Source organism: Protopterus annectens, chromosome 3.part0, assembly GCF_019279795.1.
Source record: "Protopterus annectens isolate FY-2018-M chromosome 3.part0, PAN1.0, whole genome shotgun sequence".
Taxonomy (NCBI): Eukaryota; Metazoa; Chordata; order Ceratodontiformes; family Protopteridae; genus Protopterus; species Protopterus annectens.
Genome location: NC_056731.1, coordinates 1,218,682,078 through 1,218,701,223, shown reverse-complemented (window position 1 = coordinate 1,218,701,223; position 19,146 = coordinate 1,218,682,078). Strand labels below are relative to the sequence as shown.

The 19,146-nt window shown below is 38.8% G+C and overlaps 1 protein-coding gene across 1 annotated transcript in view; it reads left to right on the top strand.

Annotated features, from left to right (window-relative positions):
• The window catches only part of TXNDC5 (thioredoxin domain containing 5), a 600,564-nt gene that overhangs the window by 234,989 nt on the left and 346,429 nt on the right, over nucleotides 1-19,146 (top strand). The window contains exon 4 of the mRNA XM_044065418.1: nucleotides 1,540-1,636. Within this exon, the coding sequence (XP_043921353.1) occupies nucleotides 1,540-1,636 (97 nt within the window). The remainder of the gene's footprint in view (nucleotides 1-1,539; nucleotides 1,637-19,146) is intronic.

Here is a 19,146-nt window from a genome sequence, read left to right as displayed (position 1 = left end):
CTTTGGATCGTAGGAAGTGAAGGTAAAATGATCTTTGATTATTGTGTGCAAGAAGAGGCTGAAGAAAATCCAAAGCTAGGGTGAGTAAAGAAAAATCCTGTAATATTTATTCTGGTAGTGGGTAGGAAAGAATAGGTCCTGAATTAGTATTACTAGTTAAGGTTAGGTGCTGTTTTGTTTCTTCAGTAGTATGGACTTTGACTTTAAAAGTATATTTAGGGAGATAGGTATGTAGGCAAATCACAAGAATAACTTTTTCATTGTCACATGTATTGTTTGACCAAGCTATTTTAAGTTTGAGTTATTGGAGGTGAGTGGTATAGCTTTATTGAGTTTTTTATAGCAAGGGATATACACATGTTTAACCCAATTAATTTTAGCCATCTCAGTTTACTGATTGAGTGTAGCAAATCACTACATATTTTGTGAAAAAGAGCAGTAATAAGTTAAGACACATTGGGCCAAATGGCAGGTATATTTAAGGGTTTCTTTTCAGCATCTTAGATTAGTCATAAGGCTTTCCCTTGTAAAAGAAATATAGTTGCATTTTTTTTTAATCTGGGCATGGGATTTTTTTTTATGTTCTGTCTCTTCCTTTATTTCTTTCCCAGAAAATTTAGTTCGGGATTGTGTGTGTAGTAAATCCTGTGCTTTGCTTTTAGTGTTTAAAATCTGGATTGATTTTCCTATTTTAGGTTTTGAGTATTGGTTTTATTTATTTTGTTTTGCAGCTATTCTTTTATTATGCTATTGAATGTTAATTTTGGTTATTGTCGGTAAATCTAAAATAAAAAAAAAAAAAACTTTCTTTTGGTAACATCTGTGGACTGTGATAATTCAGTAGAAGTGTTTAAAAAAAACTTTGGGGGGGCAAAACATTCTAAATTATGATTAGCTCACTCAGATTGGACCTTGGTTTATCTGAAGGATGGTTATTTAAGAATGAAGTTCCTTGTGCTTTCTTGGAATGAAAGATACATTTTGTATTTATTACAGAAGCTTGCTATTCCTTAGAATTCAGATTTATCTGTTTGAGAAGCCTAGCTTCCCTCCATTTAATCTAAAATCTGCTTGTGACTTGCCGTTTCTCTGGACGTTTGTGCCAGATGGTGGTTAGAACTTATTACTTGACATACCACAGATACTCCTACCATCCCAATAGGAAATAGTAGTAATGATTAGTTTGTAATAGAACCTGTGGTACTAATCAGCATTTTAGTGCACTGTTTTCATATCAGTGTCCTCTGGAAAGTTTGTACTATTTTTTTTTACTTTTTTTCTGGTTGGCGTGTTTTATTAGAAATATTTGGGGTTTGTTTTGATGAGCTTAGATGGATTGCAGTTTAATATATTCTGTTAACTGAATTTCCAGAAATCAGAATGTTTTCTCACTTGAGGTAAGAATACTAGTCAGCAACATGATTTTGTTTTGTACACACTTTGTAGTAAAACATAAAATGCGCTATTCACTTTTGATTGTATTACTCAGCATTCATTTTCACAACTGTTTTGAGCAGCATTTTTTTTTTTTTTAAACAGCAACCAGAGTCCGAGCTGGAACCGCCCAAAGTGCCTGAACCCAAGCAGGGCATGTATGATCTTACAGCAGATGACTTCAATACCCATGTTGCACATGGTAATCTCCAGCTTTTTACTGCATGTTAACCATATTTAATTTCAAGAGACTATCAAATGAAAGATGCATGTAACTTCTAGGAAAAAAACAGTGCTTGCTGCACATGAATAAGTGTTTACCTGAGTGTGTGTACTCAAACCAGTGTTGTGCTAGTCACTTATAAAAGTAATAAGTTACTATTATTTGTTACTTTTAAATGAAAATAATATGTTGCTATTATTACTTTTTCTGAAAAAATAATATATTACTATTACTAGTTACGAACTAAAGTAACTAGTTACTCTTGAGTTACTTTTGCATAAGTATAGTTTATCAATTCTCATATTCAGATTTGCTCACACAGTACTTGTGTGTGTGGAATACATTTTTACTGCACATGAATACGAGTGTATTAAAGTTGTATACATAGTGTTACAATAATGATGAATAGCATTTTACAGTTTATAAAGTCCCACAGACTTGTCTTTATAGTCAGTCAAAATTTAATGTTTAAACCAAAGTATGCACAGCCAGCAACACAAGACCCCTAACAAGCTACAACCCATCAAATTTTCAACAATGTACATTAGGATAATCTGCTAAAACTAATGCTGAGGATGCAAAAATGCATACAGAAAGTGTCATATATGTCTAACAAGACTGCTAACACAACAATGTCAACCAAAATATCACTATATAACTATTCACAATGACTACACAATGACTGCACATTTCTGTTGGCTTGAAGAAGGAGCAATTTTTCGGTAATTCTGTTTCTTCTTGTAGTCCGCACTTGTGAAACAAGACTGAACAGGCATTCAACAGGTGCACTAGCTGGCAGAGCTGTATTAGTGTTCAAAAATATCTTCTTGACTATAGGGTGACTGTTGAGAGAAGATGTTTGTTTGGAAGGGTCAGCCAGATACATGTCCATCTGAGAAGATATGCTGACGTTGGCTGGTGTTGACTCTTTGAAGCTGAAGAAGCTGTCTTTGGCAGTTAATGCAGAAGCTTCAGATGACCAGTGTGCAGGTTCATCCAGTTTATGCATGGTATCAAGGAGCAGACACTTGCCTCTGAGTTTCTGCTCTTCACTGTCCATCCATTTCAAATGGAACTGTCGATGCACTATGCTAGCCAGAATAAGCTTTTAACGCTCCAGAAGGTGATTGAACCAAGCTTCAGTGCCTTTTAAGAAGAGCATCATCTAGCAGCACAACAAGCTTCACAGACTGCCTGACTTCGGACAACTTGTTTGTCAGGCACGTAATGGTGTGGATCAGGATTCCCATGAATCTTTTCTCATTCAGCAAGCCTTCACCCTGAGTTGCAATGAGGTGAATTCTCTCCATCGCGTAGAAAGTGGAATCTGCAACTAGCCTTGTTCCAAGCAGCATATCATTTGGTAATGGTGTTTCGCATGATCTTTTTATACTGTGCTTCATTACAAGCAGATTCAGCATCTTCCACGGCAACTAGATTCAATGTGTGTGCTGCACATCTCAGATGGGGTGGCAGTGAGTAGGTGTTCCCACTTTGTCTTGACTGACTCAGCACAGCTGTCACATTGTTGTAAGTCACTTCACCATCAGCCTCATCGTGGGACAAAATGCTTGTAGTCTCAGATCTGTAACATTCTGTGAAGACAGTGAAAGCCTTTACAAAATTGTTGCAAACACCTTTTGATCTATCTTGTACTTGATGGGAATGCTCTCGAGTTGATGCTATGAGATCATATGTATGTCTCCCCCTGTAATCTGCAGCTGACTTTCTTTGAAGTGTATCAGTCAATCCAGTGGACGGTTATACCAAAGAAACTAAGATTCTGATGGGTCCAAATATCAGCCATAGTGTGCTGCATACTATCAACATTCATGGTGGAAGAAGCTGCAAGCATGTTCTTATTTGTAAGCATATTTGTGTACTTTTCTATAAGATCATATATCTGCCAAATCTCTCTGCATTTCCACTGTAATATTCGTTTGAGGGTTGCACATTTCTCTAAATTTACATTTTAAGCACAGAGTCTTCCCCGCGTTTCAGCCTGTACCACAGTATAGCAGTCTTCCCCTTCTCTGGTGCATACACAAATGACTGTTCTTTCTCAATGGCTTCTGACCCAGCTAAATTGAGCAGAATAAATACTTTTGTATTTGTGTCTTTATCAAAATAAACAGCCTGTATGAAAATATCATATTCTTCCTCACACTCTCCAATTTTCAGCAATATTATTATCAAACACAAGAGGATCAGGTCTGTGAAATCCCTCTGCCATGCCAAGTAAGTGTGAAACACAAACTTGTAATTCTATTCAGCTGTACAATGGACTCTTTGAAATAACTGTACTCTTTGAAAAGGCTGTACTGTAATACTGCACACACTGCCAACACTTTGCACACATTAGATACTTTGAATAGCTTTAGTTAATGAGAAAAAGTAGTAGATTGTGAAAAAATAGTTTTTCATGTGATTTGGATATTGTTTCAAATGTTTTCGTAATTATTTCAAGTACTTTTTCAATATGCCTGATGATCCACCGTGGTGATCCCTAATGGGCACAGCCAAAAGGAGAAAACGATGACTAGGCTTTATAGCTAGAGAGTCGGATAATAATTAAACCAAACCAGCCAGCAGCACAAGACCTATAAAAACCTGTCACATTGTCTTATTTTCAGCAGCTAAAAACCACAACCTGAAAAGAATTTTAAATAGAACATAAAATATTGTCAAGGCAAAAGTTGATTATAGATCCACTTGGTGTCCTTGGTGCAGTGGGTTGGGTTATCAGGTGCTCAACTGATGTTTGATTCCGACTGATGATTGAAGAACCAACACCATTTATTATACTGCAAGGTAAGGATGCGATCTCTAGCAGACTAGAATTGTCCAGTGTTAGGAGATGTTTTAGTGAGTGAGAGTCCCACAGTACCAGGGCAGGGCTGGAATCTGGTCATCATTGTCTTTCACCACCTTGCAGTGCTAAAAGAAAAAAAATGAAGTCAATTTTGCTCCAGACTAATTCTAATGCTCTGTTATGAATGCTACCAGGATTATGAGTTGTGCCAGGATTATGTTGTCATTTTTTATCCAGATGTACACTTCAAAGTGTCTATTACCTCATAACATCTGATTACTATCCGTACTATATAGGGACCCCAGAAGTTGCATCATTCTTTAGGAGGCTGTCACCCACGTTGAGAACCACTGGTTTAAGCAAAAGTAGCTCAAAAGTAACTCACATTTAAGTTGCTAGTTACTAAAGAAAGTAATTTATTACTAGTTACTGTTTTGAAAAAGTAACTAGTTATATTACTAGTTACTAGAAATTGTAATGTATTACAGTAATATATTACTTACTGTAATACATTACTCCCATCACCGAATCAAACTTAAGTTGTTTCTGAAATGTGCACAAAGGCCGAGAGGTAATAATTGTGCACCTTGTCTCTGGGGGTCACTGTTCAGATGTGAAAGCAGATGAATCCAATGTGCAACTGTTAACTTAAGACTGACATGACATCCACTTTTCTTTCTCTCATGTCAGGAAGATGCTTCTCTAGAAAAAAATATACTGTAGGCAGACAGCGTTGTTGTCTGTATAAAACTGAGTAATCTGATAAAGATGAATGACGTGCATTAAGATTTGCTTATTTTCTGATTAAAAACCCAACATTAAATGTTCACTATGTGTATGTGTCTTCGAGTATGGGAAAATGAATAGTAGTAGTAGTAGTGCTTTACTGTTACACTTTTGTTTCTATTTAAGATTGACCTCAGATTTGTTTTACATGTAATAACTTTCTAAGCTGTATTGAAAATATGGTGGCATATCTGATTTCTGTTTTTGTATAAGAATGTAATTGTGTATTTTCAGTAATCTTCGCAGCTTGTACAAATTTACTGTGACATTTGAAGTTGCATCCGGGAATAGGTATATAGGTTAAGCAAGACATCGTTGATAAATCTGAGATCTTAAGGAGAGTCACTGTTAACAGTAAGTTAAAATTTGGGTCTTACATGAGTATTCCACAGCTTGAAAATCCGAAAGTAGTGCCCTTCTTCCCCATAGAAATTAATGCATGCTTGTGCTAGAAGGCGTAGAGGTAGACATGTATGTGGTTCCATTTAACATTCTGCTGTGGTGTATGTTCCCTTGTATCATTTCTCCTGAATGACGAAAAGGTTTTATTTACACTATGCTTTCTCATTCTAATTCATGCAGTCAATATGTGGTGCACTTGACTGTGTACCAGATAGGCATTTCTTCCACCTACCTTTTGTTCTAATGCATTCACCACAGCCTGTATGTGGTAATTAGATGATTTAAAATCTATAACCACTTTCATATGCCTTGCAGTTTATAAGAAATTATTTACTTTAGTGTTTTAAATTCTTAGTTCATCATTCAGTTTCCTATTCATCCATTGGTCCCCCTCTGTTTTATGTATTTTCTTTCTAAATCATATCAGTTCTCTTTGTGTTATCCCGTATTGTCTCAATGTCCTTGCCTCTGTCAAGACCCTCCTTGAATGTCTTGGGCAGCATCACTATTTTCATTTGTATGTTTGCTTTATTCCTTGGGAATTCCCTATTTCACTCAGACTTTGTCTTCTCAGTCCTAGTTTAACTCTTGTCAGAACTATTTATGCTATGTACAAACCCATTCCCCCTCCTCAGGTGTGCAATTCCCTCTTTATGCCTTATCAGCTTTCATCTGTGCATGTATTCTTGTCAAGTCTGACATTTATTGATTCTTTTCTCGTCCTTCCCTTTTACAATCTTCTTCTGTTATGTACCTTTCTATTCATTTAATCAGTTTCCCTATGTTGTGTCTTTTGTCTTGTTTCCATTAATCATTTTTTCCCTAACAATAGGATCACCTTTAATATTTTCTTTTTCTCCCCTGTTACTCCATTCCATGGAACAATCTTTTTTTCTGATAAGCTCCCACCATTTTCTTCTTTGTCTTCTCGTACTGTCTATAACTTTCTTTTATCCTTCCAGTTCTGGGCAATCCCCAAAAATTTGTCTTGAGTCTCTTATGTGCTATGACCTAAATCTCTAACAATCCAATTTAGATCTGCAAATCAGGCTTTCAATACTTTTCAGGGTTATAGAAGTCTTTATGCAAACTGTTCCAGGCAAATATTCTTAACTTCCTTAGATTTATTACTTGTTTGCTCATTGCCCACATCCTTTCCTACTGCTCTGTATCTGTTTTCCGTATGAATTTCCCCCAAGCTTCTTCCATTTTTGGGCCTACTTTTCTGATGGGAGTCTCTTGCCACATTAATGTAACCTCATTATTATTATCTCCTCTCCCCCCGCTTACCCATCTTTTTTTTTTTTTTAGTCTCCTACTTTTATCATCTATTCCTGTGTCTTAGTCCATTGAGTTTTTACCCCTCCTCTGTTAGTACTGATTAATGTAGACGCTATTTTAGTCAAACTAAATGTCTCTTTTGCTTCCTCATATTTTGTCATTCTGTCTCCTGTTGTTTCCTCCCAATATTTCACCTTTGACCAAAGTTTTCTCCATCTCATCCCTGATATTTCCTCCCTCCCTTTAATTCCTCCTCCTATTAGTAAAACAGCTTCCATGTTTTTAAGCCCACACTTAGTCCATACTTGGAAAATGTCCCAGTAATTTACATCTTAATTAAATCGGTAAGTGGAAGTCCCATTCATTTTCATCTGTCCCACATAGCTTTCATTACGTCAGTATTATCTAGCTAATGATTATTGATCACTAACCTCTTGATTCATTCGTCCCCATTTGTTATAGCATTGCTCCTTACCGAGAGGGATAATTATACCACTTGAACATATTCTTCCAGAGCAGAGACTCCCATCCCCCGTTGTTCTTTCGACCAAAGAAAAACCTTAGCCAAGCTAGAGTTTTCTCTGTGTAATACCTTAAACCTCCTGTAGTGGAGGCCCATGGAATGTATCCAAATGACCCCTTAAGAACATGCATGCTGTGTTTCAGCTATGACTTTTTACTTTTTAAGCAAGTAGGGCCTGAATGCACCCATAATTTGAAAACCTGAAAATGTATACTTTGTCTTCAGCCCCCCCATAGTAATTTTAATGTGATTTATTAATACTTTTGGTGAAAATTTTTGATTTCTTTATCAAGAGATTTTTCCATCCCTATAGGTTGGTACTAGGCTATCGGCCCTAGGGCCAATGCAAGCCTAGCCATAACAATTCCCTGGTATAGGAGGTTATTACAGATCCAGAAAGTCTCAAACCATGGCAAAATTCCTTATGTTGAAAATGTTCTGAGATTTATGAAACAAAATCTTAAGGCATCTTGATTCAAGGCTACAACGTTCCAGGTTAGCAGACTTGATAGCTTGTCAAGAATAAAAAAAATGTAATATGACATTATACCCTGCAACTTTAATGGTCCATACAGTTATCTCCTTCTCTGCAGATCTCTGTTTGCATTTGGCTCATTTGTCCAGCTTAGGTGAGGGCTACACATACCTTGGATAATGAGTCCTGTGATTCCATTTGTTCATACCCAGGAAGCCCATTTGGCCCATTTGTTCTTCCAGTGGCGAGAGATGGATGCTAGGGATTGGGTGGGTCAGCTGTCTGGTCCTGTGGAGTGCCTTACCCTTATAGCTGTCTTTCATCTGGGGAATCACTTTAAATCCACAGTGATACCTGACCTTGGGAAGGTTTGCATGCCTCCACATGGCACACTACTGCATATTTTCTGCAGACTTATGTTCCATGGATGCAACACCTTCTGCTCCCACTAGGTGTCACCAAATGTAAAGCTAAAAACGCCACTCACCACCAGGATGGGCAACACCTGGTAGTGATTCTGTCTTTGAGATGGAGTAGGTTGCTGGACAGGAGTGGAAAGATGATTAATACTGTAACAATGAGATTTTAGTTATCTATCTTATATGCTGTCTTTTCAAAATGCATCCTTTGGAGTAAATATATCAGTCTGAAGTTAGAAAAGTAGCATTTCAAATGGAAAAATTCCTGAGTTAATGGATCATTAGGCACTAAGGTACAAATGTGCTGCAGCTGCTGCAACTAGTATACTAAAATGTTTGTGCTTAGCTAGCTCATGAGAATCTGCCTGAGGACATTAACGCTGAAATTCTAGACACTACTGTGAAATGAAATTTCCTCTTTTTGTGTTGTTAACCTCATTTCTCCAAATCTTCGGAAGAGCAATGCAAACTTGTAGAACATTATTACGACTACTTGCGTCCATTGATTTTAGGCACATTTTCTAATCTCAAAGTTTGACCTAGGATTTCTCCATCTGAATCAAGGACATGGTTTACTATTTTGTTGTGTCCAAGTTGGCAGTCTATCTTCCCATAAGTAAAATCACCACATTTGAAGTTTTCATAAGCCCAGCATTCTTTTATCTACACATTCATTGCACACCCAGTATAGATTTTCCTCCATGTGATCTGCCAGCACTTTAAAAAATGTGGAAGACGCCTTGTCCTTTGCTGCTTCCCCTTTCAGGTCCTTTAGACACTTGAGTCTTTCTCTTTCCTTTTTGTTGTCTGATTTAATGTTTTTTCTTCTCCCAATTTTATTCCCTTCCTTACTGGACCTCTTATCTCCCCTCCCTCTGTCCTTTATCCATGCAGTGTACAGTTCTTCATGCATACAGTTTTCATCTTCATAGATTTTTTTCTGTTATGGCTTTAATCTCTTCCACCCCCCCAGATTTCTCAGTTGAGCTTGTTCACTTTCTTCAACCTTCATGTCAGGTACTGCCAAGAATTATCACTTCGTCCCCACTAGAAGTCACTGTTGTCAATCACTTTATTTTCAGTCTAATTTTAAATTGACCTTTCCTAGCCTGCAACTCATTCTACCACCCTTCCATCCCCTAATTTGCACACCTTCCTTAAAAAGTATTGTTCTCCCCGTACCCTAACCCACTATTCCATTCCAATTCAGTCCTTCATACCTCTGTCTGTTAAGTGCTAATGTGGAATGCAAACCACAGTAATGTTTGACAAACTGTCGTAATGGGGCACTGTTTTTCCACTATGCAAAAAATGTTCCGATTTCTGGGATGTGTTATTTGGATGAAGTGGAGGATGAAGTGGACTTTCATAAAAACTTGCAGCAGTCCCCAGGATCTCTGATGCAAGTCAAATCCTTTGATCTCCTCAACCACAGACACAAAATTTTGCAGATAGAGTCTAGGAGGAGCATAGTCAAAGATTACCATTTTGTTCTCACATCGTCATACCTTTATTAAATGACGGTCTTCCTGATAATCTTACTGACACTAACATTTATAAATTATGTAAATAGCTAGTTTTAAGTGCCCTTTAGATATGTCTGTGAGCCTACTAGTCTGCATTTTTGTTAAAATATATTACTATTTACTTTTATTCTTGTGCCTTGTATTGTTTAATAAGGACTGAGATGTATGATTATAGGAGATGAATTTGTGGTGCAAGAAATTCTGAAAAATAAATGGGCATGCTGCTAAGAGAAACAGATCTAGCTTCATCAGAAGCTATTGGTGTGTGAGGAACAAGTGAAATTACTAGCGCATAGCCTGTGCCAGTGGAATAAAGGGGAAAACTCTGACTTTGGTCCAGGTGACCATAGATTGAATAGCACGTCAAATGCTTGACTGTGCAGGTAGGAAGGAAGGATGGGCTTTCCCATTCTGGGGTGGAAGGAAGGGAGGTGCAAATGTTTGGGGCACATACATGACTTTGATTTCCATGGTGGAGACAGGAGAAGCTTTGTGTGGTGCTGCTTGATGGTGGGCGGAACATTCTGCTGATGTTGTCCACTTGTGGAAATGAGGGGTAGTTCAGCACAGACATCCAACGCTTGGGATGTTACTGAGCATGTTCAGAGTGGGTGGTGAGTTAAGAAAATTGCTGCTTCTCAATCTCACCAGCTCTGGACATGGGTCAGAATTAACCCAAGGGTGTCTAAATTGGTCCAGTAGACCTGGTGTATGGAGAAGATGTGAGAGCAGCAGATGGTCAGCCACAGGGAGGCAAAAACAGCATTATCTGATGTAATTTTTTCCTTCCACACATTTAATTAATGCATAGAAAATGATGAAAAGGCACTAATCCCAGCTGTGTGGCTTGAGGAATGAGGTCTTGTCTTGTGACCCAGATGACCTGAGCTCACATAGGTACTAGAGGGGCCAGGTGAAAGGGAAAGTAAGAGAGTGCAGCTGACATCAAATCACCCATTTTGTTACTATTGTGCAAGAAGCCTGGAATTTTTGGATAGAATGTATTCAAAAAGAGTATTTTTCTTTTCTCTAATTTCTGTATCAAAAGCTTCAAATGAAAATTTGCATTAATTAATACAACCATTCCATGAAAAACTTTGAGCTGCCTGGAAAAAGTTGTGACAAGAGTATTTGTAAAACTATAAAGAGCAAAACCTAGAGGTTATTGAAAGGTACAAAGAAGAAATATTGGGAAAGAAAGAGATCTAATATGGTGAACTTTGTTTGCAAAGGAGAAAGCCAAACTAATCAATACAAAAAAAAAAAAAAAAAAACAGTTTCAAAGATATTGGAAGAGAAATGCAGACAAAAATATCCGGATATGGAAAATTTCACAAAAAAAAAGGAAAGCAAAGAGGAAATTTACAACAGAGGATTAGTAAGGTAGAAATTAAACAAATAGAAGCTAAAGTCCTAGATTATCTGATAAGTGATGAATTTGGTGTAGAAAGTCCAACACAGGTAATGTTACTGTAGAAAATCCAACACAGGTAATGTCACTGTATGATGGAACAATGAGTTTCCAGACTAAGGAATAGCAATCTGAGGAAGTATGGACATAGGGAAGAAGATCTGGTATGACCCAATATTTATGCAAAGGAGAAAGCAAAACTTAGTAAAACGCAACCCCAAAGATATTTGAAGAGAAAAATAGGCAGAGGCACCCCAGACATGGAAAATTTCACAATACAAAAAAAAAAGGATTAGTAAGGAAATAGTTGAACATAGAAACTGAAGTTATGGATTATTTGCAAAGTGAAGGGTACAAAAGTTAATCTGAAGTTGCACAGCAAGGGAAGGAGCAGAAAAAGGCAGCAGCTCTGACACAGGCAATGTCGTGAAGTGATAGGTCAGAGATTTCCCATATGACTGAGCAACAGATGAAGCGGGGTACATCTGAATAGGATATGCCACAGGAAGATGTTTTGGAATTTGCTGTAGGAAATTCATAGGAAATGACAAAGAAGGTGCTCAGTCTAGAAGAAAATGATCTAAGGGAATAACTGCTTGATTTCAGTAGAGCTGGATAGACAATACGATTACAGAAAGTAAAGAAGAACCCAACACGTTAGATGTTTGGTAAAACAGAAGAATTCAGTAAGACTATTAAAAGTAGTTGCGATGTAACAGAAATAAATAGGATGTCTTATTGTGCAGCCAAATTAATGACAATCTTGCTATAGTAGCATAGAGCAATAAGGGACCCCCCCCAAAAAAAAACAAAAAAAAAAAAAATGCCACGGTGGGAGCATCAAATAGAAAAAATGTACATCAGTTAACGCAAAAAGTATCCGTATTCGAAGGAATGTAGAAGAGGGAACGGATCATAAAAAAAATTCTTGGAAAGACATAGCAAAAGCGACACCAGACCAGGATCGGTTGTATACCGTTCAAATAATGAAATATCAGCGCAGGCAGAAAAACACAGATGTGCATATACATATAAGGAAAAGTACAAAATAAGCAATTCACTGATGATGCTTTTTTTTATATGGACAACTTAGAAATTATGCAAAAGGAATAGAAACGCCACCAAAAAAGCACATTTTGGAGAAATATTTATGAAGACTCTGTAACATAATAAAAATGCTGAATAGATAGAAAAATTAAAAGAAACAGTAAGGAGCTCTAATGTAGAGGATAATGCAATAGGATTGAGCACAGGCCAGGGAAATCAAAATAAAATTAAGAAAAGCTCCCAACTGGAAAACCCAGGACCCAGATGCAGTACGTAACTTTTGGCTAAAAGTATTAACATTTTTGGGCAAGGATTTAGCCCTGAGTAAGATTTGTATGTGCATCCTGAATGGACACCAACCTGGTTAACAGGTAAAAAACTATACTGCTTAAGAGTGAACCTGCAAGCCATCCTAAAAGCTATAGACCAATACCTTGTCTTCCGATGATATACAAACTATATACTTGAATTAATGCTGACAAGAGTTAGAAGAAAAAAAAACTCTTGTTATGGCAGTGGAACAAAAGGGTAACAAAAATCACATGGAAACAGATCACATTTGTTGCTAAATAGAAACATAATAGAGGATTGTAAAAAGTGGAAGAATCTAAATGGCATGGATGGATTACAAAAAACATTTAACAGCATCCCACATTCAAGGATAAGAGAGTGTATACAGATGTATATGATAATACCCTACATTGATCCGTTACATTAGATACCATGAAACAGTGGCAAACCACTTTGCAGCCAACCACGATAAAGGGCTAGTTATTATTCCAGGGATTAAAGTTGAGAATGGGATATTCCAATGTGATTCTTTAATGCTCCTTTTTCGTTTGCTCTTAACCCATTAAGCTGTTTACTTAACAGAATAGGTCATGGTTACAAGTTGGCTCCCAGAAAACAATCTTGTTTAAAGTCTTAAGTCACCCACAAAAATTAGATTAAGCTGTATAGCTCATCAGATGAAGAATTGAAAGCACAATTGCAAGTGGTTAAAACTTTGATATAAGAATGTCATTGTCTTGATAAATGTGCAAAAGCAGCATTTAAAGCAAGAAAGTTGTAGCACCAAGAAAATGTCAGTCTGGGACTGGAATGCGATGTAAAGGAACTTGAGCAGGAGGGAATATATAAATGTTTGGGAATTCTTGAAGGATCAGCACAATGTGAACAAATGCAAATAGAAGTTCATTTACCCCAGGAAACTACTACACATGCTCTCTTCAAGGTCACTAAATCTACAGTTTGGCAGAGATGCATTATGTCTCATGCCTGCATTTCATTTTTGCTCACATTTCACTGCAACAGTTCTTGGAATATACAAGACTGCCACTTCCCATGATAATTATCTTCTTATTCACACTGCTATTGTTGGCTGTGTCAGTGTCTGGGCTACTGATTAACCCTGTAAACCTAGTGAATTCTTGTAATATTTCTAACAACTTATTTTATGAATAAGTAAAACCCTGCATTTATCTGCAGATACGTTTTATATTCTTAAATATTCAAGATGCTTTGAATTCATTGATATTTGCAACCCTTTGAACCAGTTGTATGACCAAGAAGTTCAGGAGGAGTAAGATGAGTCCTGTATCTGCTTGCTGCCTTCGGTACTCATGAAAAAAACCCTGTTTACTTGTATCCTGAGCTTTGGTCTGTTATAAAACTCCTGCCATAATATTTTTCCAAGATTTGTCTCCCTTACCATGTTTCCCCAGAGGAAAAAAAAACCTCCAGTTAACTATATTGATGCCCTTTATATCAACCAAGTACACCTGTCAAGTCAGTCCTGTACTTCTCCTTCATGGTACTCTAAAAATAAATGACAGTGGTATTCTGACCTTTCCTTTTCAACAAAATCTCACCTGCCCTTATATGAATTATGCAGTAACTTTCTCCAGTTGTGATCCAGTGTCCTTCAACAATTTTTTTTTGTATCTGCATTAGTGAGTGAGATTGGCCTATAATTAGCAGGATTCTTCCTGCCTTTAGTTTTAGACTGAATGACCACTATCACTGGCCCAATGGTAGGGAACTCATCTGCCAACCAGTGTTAAGTGGACTTTGTTGCTTGTAGAGTCCACCAGTGGAGATGGGATGAAGCATATGATGGCTAGCTCTCCTCTCACAGGGAAGGGTCTGTGGGAGTCTGCCACAGTGACCTCGAGTAGAGACCTGGACATTTGTAGGGCCTCCTAGGGGAAAAAATAGAGGGTGGTGACATTGGCCTGATGTCATTGTGCCAGACACTTCCATAGCCAAGAACTGTGACTGGCTGCTGAACAAGTGATTAAACTGTTTAATACCCTTGCTAAAAATGGCATTAGAGTTCCTATAGTTACAAAAATTCACTTTAAAGTAATCCACCTTACTACTTAAACTTCTTCACACCATTGTATATTTCTTTGTCATGACTTCTACTTCCAAGCCATCTTTGAAGGTTACTTCTGCTTTAGGCCCTTTCTGTAAACTTCCCACATCCCCCTTCTTACTGTCTCCCCTTGTCTGGGTGCAAACCTTGGTTAAAGTCCACAGATATTTCCAAATAAACACCCTTTCAGATGTCTTTCCATTCACTGAAGAGATCTTTTGCCAAGGATAGCCCGAAGTCTGCCCAGTATACAAAAGTTTTAGACTATAAGGTGCTGTATGTTGCAAACCTGTTCCTTGCGTAAGGCATAAAGGTTTGTATGGACAGGGGCAAGAGCTTATAACGGAGGGGTGAAAGTATGGATGGACCAAATTCTGCAAAAATGGAGAAGGACATCTACTGTTAAGGTAAGATTTTACACAATTGCACTATGTCCATGCACATCACTGCTGTAGTATTCTTCACTGAAGGGAGAGTGAGTTAAGAAGACTGGGATGAGGAAGGCACAGAAGAGCCCTCTACAAACCCATACAGAATAGCCCTAGTAAAACCTGCCCTGGAAGCAGCATCCAATTTGTAATGCTTAGTAAAACTTAACAGAGGACCAATTAGCAGCCTCAAGGATGGAATTGGTGTTCAAACCCCTGAAGTAGGCACCAGAAGAGGGGGAAGGGGGACTATGTTCACAAATCGAAGAAAATCTTCATCGAAGGGCTATTCCATTAACAGTAATCTGTGAATGTCTCTTTCGTCAGAGTGAAATCATCGAAAGGTAATAGTTGGCCAACAAAAAGGAAGTACCGCACTGTACAAAGTAAACTAAACAAAACCTTTTAAAATTTTCCCTTTTCCCCACTGTAGTGCAATCTTGGTGTTTGGTATATATAGTTTGGGGATGGGTTACTTCCTTGTTGGCCAACTATTACCTTTCAATGTTTTTTATATATACAATAATTTCACTCTTTGATGAAAGCGATGTTAGGAGATTACTGTTCGTGGAATAGCTGTTCAATGAAGTTTTGCTTCGATGTGTGAACATAGACCCCAGAAGAGGTACTTAGTACAATGTGGCTTTACTGACAGACATTTGCCATGAAAGGAGTATCAAAAAGAAATGGCCTGAGATGGATGAGATTGTCTTGTGTGAGAATATCCTCCAGGTGAGGTAACTTATGGTGATTGCCCCTTACCAGATGAAGGGGAAACCAGTGCTTTCTAGGTCAAAAGGGAGTCACCAGCAATATTTTGGGAGAGTCCTGCTTGACCTTGTGCAGAACTTTTGGCAGCAGAGGAGTGGGAGAAAAGGAATACAGAAAGGGAGAAAGAGGAATTGGTACTCTCAAACAGAATAGAGGAAGTTGTCCATTCAGAGGGGAGGCAAAAAGATCTACCCGAGGAATACCCCACAGATGGACTATGTCCAGAAACACATCTCTGAAGCATCCATTCGTGAGTCTGTGTTCTGGAACTGCTCAGAGAGTCTGCCACTAGACTGTGCTCTGAAAGAATGTAAACTGCCTGAAGACTCACCTCCTAACTCATGGCCAGATCCCAGGCCTGAAGAGGTGGCCTGTAAAGGAAATAAGATCTTGTACCCCACTGCTTTGTTGATATACCACATCATGGTGGCATTGTCAGTTAAGATTTTTAAGGGGCTAGGGAGAAAAAGGGAATGAAAGGCCTGCAGAGCCCTTATCTCTATTAACATTGATATGGCCTGACCTCTGATGAAAAGGCCAAGGACCCTAAACTTTCAGAGGGCCACTAGAAGCACCCCATCCAGGTCTAATAATCTGTGAATAGTTCTTGGGAAGGAAGTGGAGCATGAAAGGGCAGTCCTGGATTGAGAAAAAATTTGAATCCACCACTGGAACTCATGTTTGAGGCAAGGAAGCAAAGGAACTCCAGAGGGTGGTAGGTCTGAAACCACACAGATTTTGAGGTACCACTGAAGCTTTCTCACATGGACCCTGGCAAGAGGAAGCATGGGAATGGTGGAAACCATAAAGCATAGGATCCTGGGAATTTCCCTGGCAGTGAGTGGACAGAGGAAAAAGAATACGTAGGTTGTCAGTCAAAACCTTTGGAGCAGGAAGAGAGGCCAACATGGAAATGGTCTGAATCTTGCAACCGAGAAAAATATGATCCTGGGATGGCGTAAGCACAGACTTTGTGAAATTGATGGTGAACCCCAGACTTTGTAAGAGACAAGTTGTAAAGTGAAGATATTGTAGGAACCTGAACAGACTGGTCATCTAGGAAAGGGGGATATTTGCATCCCTCAATGCCTGGAAAAGGCAATGACAGGAGTTGAGGCATTTGGCGAATATCCCAGGAGGCAGTAGAAAAGCCAAATGGCAAAGCAGAGACCTGAAAATGAGAGGAAGAAACAGTGAAACGTAAAACTTAGAGGGTGAATAAGGATGTGAAGATAAGAGCCCTTGAGGTCTAGAGACCAAAAAGGCCTGGGTGAGAAGAAGAAACAAAATCTGAAGAAACAGCATTCTGAAAGAAGGGACCTTGAAAAAACTGTTGAGAGACAGGTCCAGAGTCTCTCCAAGTCCCCTCCTTCCAAGGAATCAGACATCCTGGAGTAAAAACCTCTTCCCAGTTGGTTGGGTGGAACAGGTTGAATGGTGCTGTAATCCAAAAGGGACTGCAAAACCTTTGGGAGAAGAGTTGGTCTGGTGGTGGCTGTGGAATGCATTGATGGGGGGGGGGGGTATTTCCATGTCATGAAATACTCCTCTAACAATTGATAGACAGCACCCACCTATCTGAGGGGATTGAGAAGGAGAAAGACGGAAAGACAGGGGGACTTGGCTGAGGGGAAGATGAGGCAAAAAATGTTAAATAGAAACTGACACATCCTGAAAGGAAGTCTTCTGAGATGTAGAAGTCTGAGTGGACTTTTCAGGGGAAATGCACCTGGACCACTTTTTACTTTTGTGAGGATGATGAGTCTCCCTATGATCAAAGGCCGATTTAGAAGGGTAATTCCTCTGAAATTTTAGTATAGGGGAGACAAAAATGCTTGACTTCCTGCATGGCCTTAACCGTATCCTGGAGGGACTTGAAGTCAGCAGCAGCTGTCCCAAAATTACTTTATTATCTAGAGGAGCATCAGGCAAAGCCAGAAGACAAAGCCAAGGAGAATGTCTCACAGAACCAAAAGCAGCATCACTGGAAAAGGCATCATTAGCATTGTAACTGCATTTTATGGAGTGATGAGCTACCTGAGAAGTGGACCCAAGCAGAGAAAGAGCTGAAGCTTTCCCTTCTGAATTGGGCAGATCAGCACAACCTTGCCTACCTGAAAAAGGAAAGCCATGACATACCTTGTCATTTGGGTTCGGTAATGGCCTGAAATGATAAGGTGGCAGCAGTATATATTTTTTTACCCAACCTTTCCATTGCTCTACTCTGAAAGGAGCTTAGAAGGTGACAAAACTACAGAAGGCTTATCAGTTGAGACTGAAACATCAGGAGGGCACACAGACAAGAATTTGCAGTCCCCAGGTGTCTAGTAGCCCCTGGTAGTTTTTTTTAGGGGCCAGGGGTTGAGAGTCAAAAAGAAGCAGCAGAGATAGTGTCCAAAAGTACTCTCAACAGAGGAGCAAATGCAGGTGGCTTAGGAGACTCTATTTGTAGAAGCTCATAGCACCTCTCTTGGATGTTAGAGACCTGGGAGCAGTCACATTTTAAGTACTCCATCATATGAGCAATAGTATTCCCAAAAGATAATTCTTCCAGGTGGGAATCTGGGCTGAAAGAATCCTCTTCCTCTAAACCATAGTCTAGAGAAGTAATTTGACAGGAGTATGCTAGGGATTCTTTCCTAGAATCTAGGTCCTCAACTGAGGAATTGGGTTCTCTTGTTCTTTGTGGAAGACCAGGGAGGAGCAGGGACTGAATCCCATTGAGGCGGCTTCAAGTAGGCTTCAAGTAAAATCCTCATTCTTTGCTCCATCTTCTGAACCTGTATTTGATCTCTCCAATGCCTACCCTCTCCCTTGTAATTCTTCCTGTCCACACCATCTTTAAAACATCCCAGCAAAGATTATAGCACTTCCTCTTGCCGTTTGTCTCTCCCAGTTGCCTGAAGTAGTAGTCATTATACCTGACTCTTGGGGATTCCATGTCCCATCCTGATTTGGTATACTCAAACATCCCCTCTTGAAAGTGTAGTCTTACAAGCTTTTCTACAAGAAATCAAGACCACCTCCTCTAATCTCTGGTGATCACTATAATGCAGTCAAGAACTGCTTCATTTTATGTTAGAAAAGTAAATTCATTTCTGCTTTCCCTTTCTGCAAGCCAGATATCCACGAACCCTTGCCCTGTACTTTTGACATCTTTGATGCGTCTTCCCCACCCAAAGCATCCTTTCTAACCTGACACATAGCACCATACTAACATTCTACACACAA